The 13,090-nt window shown below is 37.2% G+C and overlaps 1 protein-coding gene across 2 annotated transcripts in view; it reads right to left on the bottom strand.

Moving 5' to 3' along the window:
* Nucleotides 1–466: 466 nt before the first annotated feature.
* Nucleotides 467–13,090, bottom strand: part of LOC129577675 (membrane-associated guanylate kinase, WW and PDZ domain-containing protein 1-like) — a 19,622-nt gene continuing 6,998 nt past the window's right edge. For both annotated transcript variants that reach the window (XM_055465150.1, XM_055465149.1), the window contains 8 exons: nucleotides 8,750–8,889; nucleotides 4,794–4,953; nucleotides 4,443–4,686; nucleotides 3,503–4,376; nucleotides 2,467–3,410; nucleotides 2,116–2,310; nucleotides 1,753–2,023; nucleotides 467–1,564 (listed from right to left, as the gene is read on the bottom strand). In XM_055465150.1, coding sequence (XP_055321125.1) covers nucleotides 1,248–1,564; nucleotides 1,753–2,023; nucleotides 2,116–2,310; nucleotides 2,467–3,410; nucleotides 3,503–4,376; nucleotides 4,443–4,686; nucleotides 4,794–4,953; nucleotides 8,750–8,756 — 3,012 coding nt within the window. In that variant the 5' untranslated portion in view covers nucleotides 8,757–8,889 and the 3' untranslated portion in view covers nucleotides 467–1,247. The remainder of the gene's footprint in view (nucleotides 1,565–1,752; nucleotides 2,024–2,115; nucleotides 2,311–2,466; nucleotides 3,411–3,502; nucleotides 4,377–4,442; nucleotides 4,687–4,793; nucleotides 4,954–8,749; nucleotides 8,890–13,090) is intronic.

Here is a 13,090-nt window from a genome sequence, read left to right as displayed (position 1 = left end):
CCACAGAAATATTTATATAATTTTCAAATAAGAAAAAGAGATAGAGGGAGAGAGGAAGAATGCGTATATTTTTTATGAAAAAATAACGAGTTAAATGAACAATGTCGGAATTTTGAATGAAATCTGCTTGCAACGCACAACGACGATGCCGAATGCGTGCTTTTAATCAGAATATTGTACAGAAAGAATTCATTATTGCATGGTTTTTTTTTGTTTGCTATACGACTTATTGTGGCTTCATCGTGAGGCCACCACAAAAAAAAACACCGATATGGTTTTGATATTTGAAAAAATGCGCTATTTTCTATAATGCCATAGTCCATGACTTTCTCAACGTTTAAACGTATAATAAATATACGTCTAAATTTGTCATGTTATTTAAAATATTAAAAACATTTCCCTGTGGTACTTAAAATAAAGCTTTACCACTTTCTTATTCACTCTATCGAATCAAACTAGAAGCTGCTCTCTTTCTGTTTCTGTATTTCGCTTTTATTTTAAGTACATGTTAAAACAATTTTGTCCAAAGAAAGAAAAATGTGTCACTTTTACTTCAATCGAAGATTGAAGCCTGCCACGAGCGTTAGTGGCTGTAAATACATTTAAAATATATATATCAATAAAATACTATCAACTACACAATTGGATGTCTAATGTTTGCTTGTCAAGTAAAATAAAACAATATATATAAAACAAATTGTCGCCATTCAATATATGATGAAATGGTCACGAATATCTAGATTAATAGTAAAAACAATTAAAAACACAATTTTTATTTCTACTATGTGAAATGCTCGCGAGCTGATATTATTCTCTCTGTTTTCCGTTATGTACGAAATCGAAGTATAAGGCAAAGTTTTGGTCAAATACATTTGAATCGCGTTCAAAATGAGATTGACAAGAATAAAACAAGTCATTTTGAATCGATTCATAGGCCACTTTGAATTGAAGAGAACGATTTATGTTTAAATTGTGTTTTTTTTTTAAATTGAGATTCTGAAATTTTCAAAGGCATCTCGTTTGATTTTTTTTTTTTTTTTTTTTTCATTGGAGTTTAGAATATTTTTGTTTCGGAGTATCTTTTGATTGCTTTTGTAGTTTTTGCTCAGTCTTTTTGTATAAATTTTTTGCATTTGCTCGTTTGAACCAAATATTTGCCTGTAAATTCTGTTTGTTTGAAGGAAAAAAAAAACTTCATAAAATGGAAATTCTGGAATCGGAAGAATAAATCGAGATATGGGTCTAATCTAATGATTGTTCGATTGATAAACGTCTACGTTTAAGTTGTCGTTTGTGATGGAAACGAGACCATTGCTGCGATGTTCAAAGTATGGATCGTTTAGATTGTTGTTGGTGTTGATTGCTGGCGGATGAACCGAATTCGATTGCATCACTTCTTTTGGATTTCCAATGGTGAGACGAACATGTAGGCCAGACTCTTTAATTAAATTCACTACATCACCATGACTCATTCCGGCTATGTTAATGTTATTCACGGCTATTATGCGATCACCAACCTTTAGCTCATCGCAACGATCAGCTGGGCTGCCGGGTATCAATTTTCCTACGGAGACAAGCAAAAGCATAGTTTGTTTTAATTTTCATATAAATTTGCTTCATTTATTTTCTAGACTCTATTTGATTTGAATGATTTGCATTCGAATTTGCTTCATTTAGGCAAATTTGGATATTAAATCAAAAATCAATTCCATCTATTTTTGTATAAACCAAAGAGTTATATTTGTGCCTTACCTATGGTCGATCCATAGTATTGATTTGAAGCGGAAATGATGACAAAGCCAAAACTCTCGTTTTCATTTCGGCTAACGATTACATCGTACGGATAGACAAATTCTCGCGGTAAATGCGGATGTTGCACGTGCTGATGGTGTGGATGATGCTGTAAATGTTGCAAATTCGCCACATTTGGATCCGGAACACGTCGTCGCAAAATCATCGTCACTCGGTTACGTTGCGCCGCTTCGCCCATCAATTCGACCACACGATGATGTGAGGATTGCACCTGAAATTTTACGATTCGTTAAAATCTCTCTTCTTCCCAATTCTATCTGAATTTCGATAATGAAATCTACATTTTATTGTCATGATACTTACAACATTGTGACCATCAATGCTCAAAATCTCGTCTCCCGTTTCGATTCGCGGATTATTGTAGGCTGCACCACCCTCTACAATGTGGCCAACAGTCACTTGTGATCCCTCTTCAGTGCCGCCAACGATGCGAAAGCCAAAGCCCATAGCTTGCCGCTCAAGCGTCACCTCTGATAGCATATAGCCAAAATTTTCCGGCTGCAATCATTAGAGAATAATTCAAGATCAGATTGGGTTTGAAAATTTGAATCGAAAATAAAATGAAAATTCAAATTTTTCTTCATCGAATGGCGAAGAAGAAGAAGAATAAGAGAAAAAGAACCAGGATTATGAATTCCACATCCCTTAAATTACCTGTTGCATTTTGAGTTCATTTTTCGTCCAATAATTGTTTTCATGATGCATTTGATGTAAATGCTGTGGCGATTGCGGTTGGTTCATGTGGTGTGGATGTGGTGACGCCATCGGAGCGTGTGTATCGAGTGGGCTAAAACCGACTTTGCGACGATCGATGAGAATATTTTGATATCGATACTGTCGCTGGCATTCGAAACAGTAGCAATGCTCGTGATGATATGTGGGCACTGGTGCCATCAGTGGCATTTTCATGTGAGGCGGCATTGTGTTTGCACTGGCCGCATAGATGCTGTTGCTCGGTGAATTTGTGTAGCCGCTGGCCAAATTTGAATTGTAATTCACGTAATAATCGTGTCCGCTTGACACGCTATTCTGTTCAAAGTTATTGAGATTTGGTTGACTATCGAAATGCTGATTATGGCGAATATTTGAAAGATCCTTTGTTTGATAGTGGCTCGAAGCGCCCAGCGATGCTTCGGCCAAACGATCGGACAGACTGAGCACTAGCTTTGGGAATGGATCGAACGGTGCTTCGTTATTGATTGAATCCTGATCGGGAAAACTATGGTTTGATTTTGTATCGGCCGCTACAATGTGTTTCAAATCATGCATTTGTCCATCGTTATGTGATCGCAGTGCACCATCGAGTTCCTCTTCGCCGCCATTGAGTTCGCTCATCGGTGTTTTGGCTCGACTTCGTGTATCAACGAGCGGTGTTTTCGATCGAATTGGCAAGATTTCTTTTGTTTGCGTGCTATACAGATCGGCGGTGGGCGTTTTGCTGCGATACAAATTCAGCACTTCTTTGGATGCATTGCCATTCATCATGGCTGCTCGATCAATTGAATCAATGACACGTCTCACTCGGCTCGTTGGCTTATCGTTTATACTTCCACCGTTGAAGTAGCTACCGCGTTGGATTTTCAAAATTGCCTCTTCACCTGGTCGAAAAGAGTAATATCGACGATTAATATACATATAAGGAATTTGAACATGACTCGTAAATACAAAAAAGAACAATATCGATACTCACTTTTCGGGCAATTTTTCAACACCTGAACCACGGCACTGTGTGACAAATACATAACGTTTGTATTGTTGATTGCCAGCAAATAATCGCCTTCGTTCAAATCTTTGCAGCAATTACGATCGAGAATTTTCTTCACCTTTTGCCCGTACGCAGAATCAGCAATAGTAAAACCAAATCCTAGCGGACCCTTCACTATTGAAATGTTCAGAATTTCCGGTTTTTCCGATGAAATTAAATCACGTTTTGATTCGTTTGCAAAATTTTCACTAATATCGCTACGCACCGAACTCGACTCCAGTCGTCTCAGCGTTAAATTGTGTTTGGCCGATGTGCTTGCTGATTGAGTATCAGACATATCGAGAAAATTATAATTTCCATCCATATTTAAATCCATTAGAATGCGTGATTTCTCCGGATCCGAACTCAAACCATCAACCGCAATCGTGGTGACCACTTCATTGTTCGGATCGTTCGGATCAAATGGCAACGGATAGCCTCGACACGCCTCTAATGTGACCGTTTCACCCGGTAAAATCGACTGAAACACATTGACCATTTCGTGGTGCGTAAAACCCAATACGCACGTATCATTTACGTATACTAAAATGTCACCGGTTTGTAATTTGCCGTCCAACCATGCCGGACCATTGGCCACAATCGATTTGATTTGTAGAAATTCTTCGACATTATCATCGCCGCCGACGATCGTAAAACCGAGACCACGCGATGATTTCAACAGTGTCGTATTTATTCGTTCACCTCGTAATTCCGACGGATTTTTGGTAAAAAGATTTGGTTTCAATTGCGATTGTTGCTCCGATTGGATATGTTGTTGTGACTGGGAATCGTTCGGTCGCACCATTTCATCGTTTAGCGACTGGAAATACAAGACAAAAATTACGAATTTCAATCAATAGTCTGAAATAATGTTATTCATTTTTACCTTCACCGACGGCGGTTGATTGGATCCATTTGTTTTGCGTTCCGAATTACGACGCTTCGCTTCGAGTACGGGATTTTCGTATTGTGTTCGTCGATTAACGTGATCTATGAAATAGGTGCCATACTGTGGATCATGAATTTTTTCCCAACCATACGGTAATTCATCGTCCATACAATCTTCAAGTGATTTCTTTTGAAATTTCGATAGACGCGGATCGAGCCAATGACTGGTGCCGCTGTTGTGACTGTAGAAAATAAAATAAACGAGAAATAAAAAACCAGAATTATAAAATTGTCATCAAGTTTTTGTTTATCGTTGACCGTTTTTGGACTTGAAATGAGATGGTCTTACTCGATAAAGTACGTTTCGCCATTTTCAGTGTATGCTTTTTCCCATTTCGGTGGCAATGGGCCGAGGCCATCGTCTTCGTCGGGCTGCTGTTGCAGAAAGTTCATCGACGGCATCGTCAGACGATCGGGTGGTGCATGGTAAAAGTTTTTTGATGATGGATCTAGAAATGGCAGAAACAAAAATTTATCAATTGAAAAAAAAAAGAATTATGTTTATGACGAATAAAAAGTGCAATAATACAGTATTGTAAGTCCACATCTAACGGCATCACAAGTGTTTCGAGTTATTGTTGGAGAAAGAATAAAAAATACAGTAAATACACGATTTTTATCTCTTCTATTATTATTATTATTGGCTGTCAATTTGATTTTCGAACCCGTTTCGTTATCGCTTCGTTATTTCAATGTCCATGTGATTTTTACGAGGCCCGAATCTTAAGTGCAGGAGATGCACAAAACGCTTCGCGTTCGTAAGCATGGGAAAATACTTGAGCAAAACAATAAAAAAAAAAGATGAATCGTTTTATGCACACAGAGACGTACACAGCACACCGAATTCATTCAGTTCGAATGAACCGTATCTCTTACGGTTCTTCGAGAGAGAGAGAGAGAGAGAGAGAGAGATATTGAGCGAGAGACATACACAGAGTCAGAGAGATATTGAATGGTGTTTTTGTGTTCGTTTGACCTGAAACATATTTTTATCTCTCTTAATGTTGCCCCGAAACCACAGCAACAACAATAACAACAACAACAAAAATAGACATGCGTTTCACTTTTGATCTGAATTGAATTGCTATCTCACTTCAACGTAATAACAAACAATGAATTTTCTCTTTTGTTCTTGACCACTTCTCTCTCTGTTCTCGCATCTGATCTATATATATCTAAACAAATTCATGTCTGTTTATATGGTTAAGTGTTTTTTTCTAGTTGGAAATGAGCAAAAACCAAAAGAAAAATTGATTGCAAAAGAACCAACTGTTTGCTGTCGAGCATTTTTTTCTTCTCCATCGTGTGATGAAAACCAGCTTTACACTCAGAGTTTTTTTTTTCTCTCCTTGAAGATGAATCAAATTGCGTATCGAAAAATGGTTTTTTCTGAAGTGATGCCACTTGAATTGGGAATTGCCAATGAATCAAAATGAACTCTGTATAACTAACAAAAGGTTGAATTGAAAATAAGAACAATTAAAGCAGTTTAATGTGCAAATCTCGAGCAATTCATTGTACATTATGAGAAGATGCATTTGAATCTCTCTCAAATCGTACGGTTCTTTTAACTTTAACTCGTATTTTTTCAACTTGAATTCATTTCTGAATAGAGAGTGAATAAAAATGTTTTTCACAAGTATCAGTTGTAGTGAAGTGGCTTTTAGTTTGCATTAAGATGTTTGTAATTTTGCTTGGATTGTATCATTTCAATGGGGGATCGAGGAATTAAACCATCATTAAATTGATTTCCCGCAAAGTGAGAGCGCGCGCACTGTGCTCTGCTGTACAATAATTTTACCGGAATCCAATCATAACTGAGAAATTTCCATTGGAACGAATTAACAAACGAAAAATAAAATAGACAATAAACTACCGATATATTTCGTTTTTTTTTTTATATCAGCGATGTGGATGTGAGAGAGGCGCATCGCGGAAAATGTATGGGGTTTCCTCTATCAATGAACTCCGAAGTTCATGTGAATATATTATTTGTGTGTGCGGTTAATTGTATCTCCATTTTCTTCATACATATGTTTTTCATGTCTGTTTTTGCTTGAGATGTTGGCAATATACACGCAAACCGTTTCCTCGGCGGTGTAACATTGTAATATCAGGTTGTCTCCGTCCCTCTCAGTCACCGTGCATTAATTTTCTTGAAAGAAAACTTATGTCGTTTGCTAATTTACTCGAAATGCATTCACCATTGCATAATGTCCATTGTTTACATTCATAATTATCGTTTTTTTTCCCTATCTTCTTCTTCAATGTACTCATACTCTTCTGTCATTTGTGTTGGTCGTTGGCATTAGCAGCTGCAGTGCATATCACACATACAGTGTATTAAAATGATGTGTGTGTGTGTGTGTGTGTTCACAAAGTTCAGTTTAGAACACAATGTATTCTCATTAGCTGCGGCACAGGACGTCAAATGCATATCACCACCATCATAAAAAAAATATTAATTGAAAAAAAAATTCTTTTGTGATTAGCAAAACATGATCTCGTCGTTGGTGTAAAAAGTGGGCGGAAATTGAGAAGGCTCTGATTACCCACACAACATGAATATCAGATGGGGGAGAAAAGCAATTTAATTGCTTTTACAATATATTTGTATATACTTCTGGTGCATGCCAGTAGATGCGAAACGAATTTTTACTTCAAAATAATGATTTTAGCTTCCGAAAATGTTAACAACAATCTGGTTTTTTTTTTCTTTAGTGATTCCACAATATGTACAGAAAAAGATCGTTGTTGCTTGTTCAAAATGGTTGGCATACAAATTGCGCAGATTTGGTGGCATGAAAAGGAAAAACAAATGCGTTGCAATTTTTCGTTGCTTTTTATTTTCCGTCTCTCGTTTGTCTCTCACAGATTGTGCACATTTTTTTGTTGATTGTTTTGTGTCTGTCTGGCTGGCTCTGGCAACGACGTATTTTTCGCGAGCACATTCACGCACATTTTTTTCTCACAATTCACTTCCCAAATTGTCGCTGTGTGTTGTGAACTGAAATGCAATGTGCACACAAAATTCATGTTGCGCCACACTCGCATTCAAATGGAGAAGAAAAAAATATGAAGAAAAATAGGTTTTATGCATGGCTGCGACACAAGAAAAACAATCACAGTACAATCTAAATTCAGACACAGACGCCGCCGTCGATTTGGATGACAACGACGACAGCAACGATGGCAAGAGATCAAGCGCAAGTGTATTTTCGCATCATGAACGCACATTCTTGACAAAACATTGCTTATTAACGAGCCAAATTGCACAATTGAAATGAAATTGCAATGAAAATGCATTCAACTCATTTTGATATCAAGTTGAAGCTAAAAATATCACCGATCGACGCAGTTCCAAAACGTCCAACGTTCAATGGGCGGATTTCATTTTATCGACTTCAACCGAATGATTCTGAAAACGTACACGTTTTTTTTCCATTCGCACCAAATTGTTTTTTTTTTCGGGATAACAATGGGCGTATTTTGTGACTGCATCGCATACAAAAGGTCTCAAACTTGAAAATACGGTGTTGTTTCGACGCAGAACCAAAGAAGATGATTCACACGATGTGTGATGATTCAACGATTTTAGCGTATATTCCATCATGCTGATTCACATGTTACAAAGCTTTGGTAACTTTGACTAAGAGCGGTCTCTGTATCTTGGTCGCATGGAAAAATTTCACTTTCGCTTTTTTTTTTTCAAAATGCCTCAATTTTAGAAAGAAAAAGATTCACTAAAATTGCAATCAAATGAAAAGAAACATTGCAACCGCGTGCGGATGGTAATTTTTCTTCACTCGCTCAATTTGTTAAACAAAATTCAATTCAGTGTCGAGATCAAAATCACTGTCGAGTCTATCTGGATTTTAAAATCAATTTGATCATCGTTGGAACAACGGGCTTTCATTTAACGTACAACAGCACAATTTTTGTGAGGTGTCTGTACGTTTACATGTTCATTTCACTTGTCGCACAAAACAGCGACAGCAAAAAAAAAAGAAAACAAGAAGCCGCGAGAGAAACACCTCAAGCTAAAATGAAAGAAGTAAAAAAAAATTGCGCGACTTATTCATTTGCAGTGCCGCAATAACGGCCAATCGAACCGAGAAGACAGACACTTGGGTGAGTGTAAAACGTGAAATAGTACTTTCTTATCTTCCATTACTTGTGTGATGTAGTTGCGATGGCTGTTATTATTTTTGTTTTTATTCATCGTCATAGCTTTTCATCTCTTACCTTTCATTATGGAATCTGATGCAGTGAAATTTCATACGATCAAAGAGTTGATTGTGACCCTTTTTTTCTCCTTTCCTTCATATAAGTTGTATTTTCTCCATCGTAGTCTCGCGAGACTCAGCGATTATGACATGCCTAAACTGTACGGGAGAGAAAAGAAACAGAAAAAAAACACATAAACATTTTACGTACAATCAATTATGTTTGAAGAAAAAACATGCTGTTAAGAGAAATAGGGAAAAAAACTCAAGATAATCATAAACAAAAGGCTAAACATTCAAACGGAATGGAATGCTTTTGTGCAGCAGATAAACAGATTAGAGTCGAAGGAAATTTTTTGCGATTTTCACTTTGGGAAATTGGATAGAAAAAAAACACACACACCAAAAAAGCAAAACGCATAAATACATGTTCGTTTTCGCCAATTTCGCCCAAAGATTTCTAACAATTTTCGCAGTCATATGCACGTGCCTTCATGCAACCAATGCCAATTACACTGCTACACACGACCCAACCAAATGTGTAATTGTACGTGCGCCTGCGCGCATACATAAACATTCATATGCGCGCACCGTACTTGTTCACAGATCGATTCTAGAATGTGTTTTTGCATATTGTGTTGTGTGTGTAGAGAGAGAAAATCCAACATCACTGCATTATTCTCCAATTAAATGGAAATTGATGCAATTTATTTTGATTAACTACTCCGAAACATAAAATGCTTGCGCTTGCAAACTATCACTGATGACCAACTGATCTCTTCCATCCACTTGTTTCTCTGACACACACACTCACAATGGGTGACTTTTCACTTTTTTCAGCATTGCGTCCAATTAATTATGTAAATTGCAGTAATATCAAATATTTTCTTTCTTCATTTCTTATTGGTTGTGAATAATTTTTGTCTCACGACAACGACATGAAAAAGGTGACAGTAATGAATTTTTTTTTTTCATGGGCATTGTAGGTTTTTTTTCTCACCGGATCCTTGACTTATTTTCTTTCTCGCCGGATCCTTGACTTATTTTCCATAACGCATTTGCATTGGTTCCCACCATGTAAAGCAAAAGAAGAAAAAAAATCAATTCCGGATCGATTAAATGGAACCGATTACCTCGATTCATTTATATACGAATAAAAACAAAAATGAAACACATAAAATCATTCATCAACAACGAACAAAAAAAAAATCGATCACTTTCAAGAGTGACTTTCTCAGTTTTATAGTCGGTTGTCGCCATCTTCGATTAAATTTTCTCTCAATGCATAACAATGATCTGAATTGTATAAGGTTCCAGTGGGTTCAGTGTAAGCTTTAACAAAACACACGCACATGCGAATGAAAAGCACGTTTTGTTCAATGAACGACAATGCGGTTCTTCGTCATATCCCAAACGGATTACTTTTTTGGTTGAGTCCACGCATTGTGGTTTACCAGAATGGGAATCGAATACACCACGAGAGAGCAAGAGAGCGAGTGAGAGAGAGAAAACCAACAACTTAAACTATATGATTTAAATAAATCATATGCGATGTCGGATGTGTGTGTTTGTGATTCCCATTCACTCGAATCAAAAAATCAAAATCTATTTCATTTGATATTTATTTTCAAATCAGAGATAGAGATTAAACGAGAGAGAAAAAAATAAGCCGCAAATCAAAGCACCATGTATCATGTTACGAAGAGTAGCATCGCGTGCCGATTGCATAACGGGAAATGGTTCCGATGTTAAATAACGCACATATCACATTCGATTTGGTCAGAAAACACCATAAATTCCCATGTTAGAGAGAAATGATCGAACGAGAGAAACAGAAAGAAATGGACATATTGCGCCACGAATATTGTCGTCACATGATAATAATCAAGCGAAACAAAGTAACAGCGACAACAACACTTGCCATGATCTAAAATAGACGAAAGTCTCCCACAAAAATTTGAATTCTTAAAATTCATTCCAATTCAATCAAGCATGAACTAAGAAAAAGTCCCGTTTTAATTTAGATCGAGTGGATTGTGTGTGTGTGTGTGCGAAAATTGTGTGTGTGTGTGTGTGTGTGTGTCGTTTTTTGTGCCCTTTGTTTGTCCGTTTCGAGCGTTTTATTTAAATATTTAGATTAAAAGGTGAAACAGTGCGTTTGTGTATTTTTTTTCACCGTTTTAAAACAACGAAAATAGAGATTAGTTTAGATCGGCGCGACAACGAACCAGCGACCAAATGAACTAACGAACGAACGAACGAATGAAAAATATATATAGGAGAATCGCCCGTATTACATAACATTTTTAATAGATTGTTGTCTGATTGTGTGAAATGGTCTATTGTTTGGAGTGTGCGTTCACATTCAATTTGTGTCTTGAAAGGTGTTATTGGATGACAGCAACTGTTGATGTTTTCGGTTTATTCATTTTCATTTTTTTGTTCTGTCTTCTTTATTTCTCTACTCGGTTGGTTGTTTGCTTCAATTAAATATTCCAAAATGATGGTACTCATTTTGGGTCGCTGTTCAAACCAAATGTCTCTCAAACGGCTTAATCATCATTTTCTTGGGCTTGTTGAGGTCTTTGTGTGTGCGCGAGCGCGCACAACACACTGGCAAAAGATCGTGGCCAAAGACAACAACAACCCGTTTGTCGTAAGGAGGTTTGTGATCGCAGCGCGAACGCTTATACGTCGTGAGCGATCACTATATGGACGATGATATTACCACAATCTACATATAAATTTAATTCACCTGCACAAATTGATTTTATCGTCGAGTTGTTCTGGTCCTCTCTCGCTGTCTTTATCTCTTGATCTTTCGTTCTATCTTTGTCTCTCGCTGTGTGATTCATAATAGGATTCATACATTCATATTCAGCACGTATGTGCATCTCATGCGCGGTGCGAGAGAGAAGTGAAAAAACGAGCTTATTCTATGAACCAACCGTCAAACACATTCATGTCGGCTTTGGTTCCTCTCTCTCTCTCTCTGTATTTTCTTCATTCGGTGTCGGCTGAGATGGTGAGAGTGTGATTCTTATTTGTTTGTTTGGTTTTATTTCATTTGCTGACGTCACTTCGATAGTATGTTTACTATGTAAAGCGGTCACAAATCACACACACACAAACTAACTGGAGAACGAGAGAGAGAGAGAGAGAGAGAGAGAGAAAAGCGCACACCGAATCGTATGGCTAAGAATACTGGAGAAGAGCAAAGAGCCGAGGAACAATTTCAAAAGCCAGCGGCACAACCTCAACCGAAACTCGTTTATACAATGGAATTCAGCGTAAATATGTGAGTTTGGTGCGTATGCATTGAATGAGCTTCTATTCAATGTGAAAGATCTTTCTGTCTTTCCACTTATTCTTCTGTTCACTTTTTTTTCTCTTATATTCATTAAGAGCATATTCAATGCTGCCTGATGGATGACAAACCCTTGATATTATCTTTAGTCGACCGAACAATAAGAACGTCATTTTTTTCGTTTCTTTTTCCCGTGAAAAGTCGTCTTGGTCAGTCGCGCAGTTTTATGGCTTAAGTGAATGCCAATCGAATAAATACGTTGTCAGAACAAACAGATTATTTAGAGGACTGCACCCAAAAAAAAAGTCCAATCAACCAACAAACTTCACTTTTTCTCATTCCATTTTCAGTTTTTTTTTCTTGTTAAGCAATGCATTATTTGGTATTGTTTTCGGAATATGATTCACCGACACTTTGTCCAAATTAAATCGCCCCATTTATGGAAAATACTTATACTTCTCTGTCGTTGTTGTTGTTGTTGTTGTTGTTGTCGTCGTCGTCATCCATTAATTGGGTGCGCGCGGTGTCAGGTGACCAGACGAAAACATCTTTATTATTATTGAAGTAAATCATTCATTTTTATTCAATGAGAATTCAACAACTTATTACATGCCGTCGCACCAAACACCAGGCAACAACAATAACAGAAACGAAAACAAAACGCACACACATCATCGTCATCAATACATACAGCATTTACAATTATCGACAAACGATGGAATGCCCGTCATTTTGGACTAGACTAGATAGAGATACACAAAACGTCCCACAATTTGTGCATAGCACACCGCATACACGTGTATGTATTGAAATAGTTGTTTGCTCTGCTTTATCGTTTCTGTATTATGCAAGCACATATTAGATTGTATACACCGAGCCGTGTGTCCGCATTGGAAAATGGTCGTTTTACACAATGGCGTATTGTCAATGGTCAGTGTTTCATTTGCTAATGAATGTGAATAGTATTGTACAATGGCATGATGATGGTCATGCGTGTGTATACGCATTTCATAGATGGCTTTGTATTTCTTCTCTCTCTCTCTCTCTCTCTCT

The sequence above is a fragment of the Sitodiplosis mosellana genome, unplaced genomic scaffold (genome assembly GCF_009176505.1).
Source record: "Sitodiplosis mosellana isolate CC-2019 unplaced genomic scaffold, AAFC_SMos_1.0 Smas_scaffold_6197, whole genome shotgun sequence".
Taxonomy (NCBI): Eukaryota; Metazoa; Arthropoda; class Insecta; order Diptera; family Cecidomyiidae; genus Sitodiplosis; species Sitodiplosis mosellana.
The sequence above is the reverse complement of the archived record's forward strand: the minus strand, read 5'-3'. Positions and strand labels throughout refer to the sequence as shown.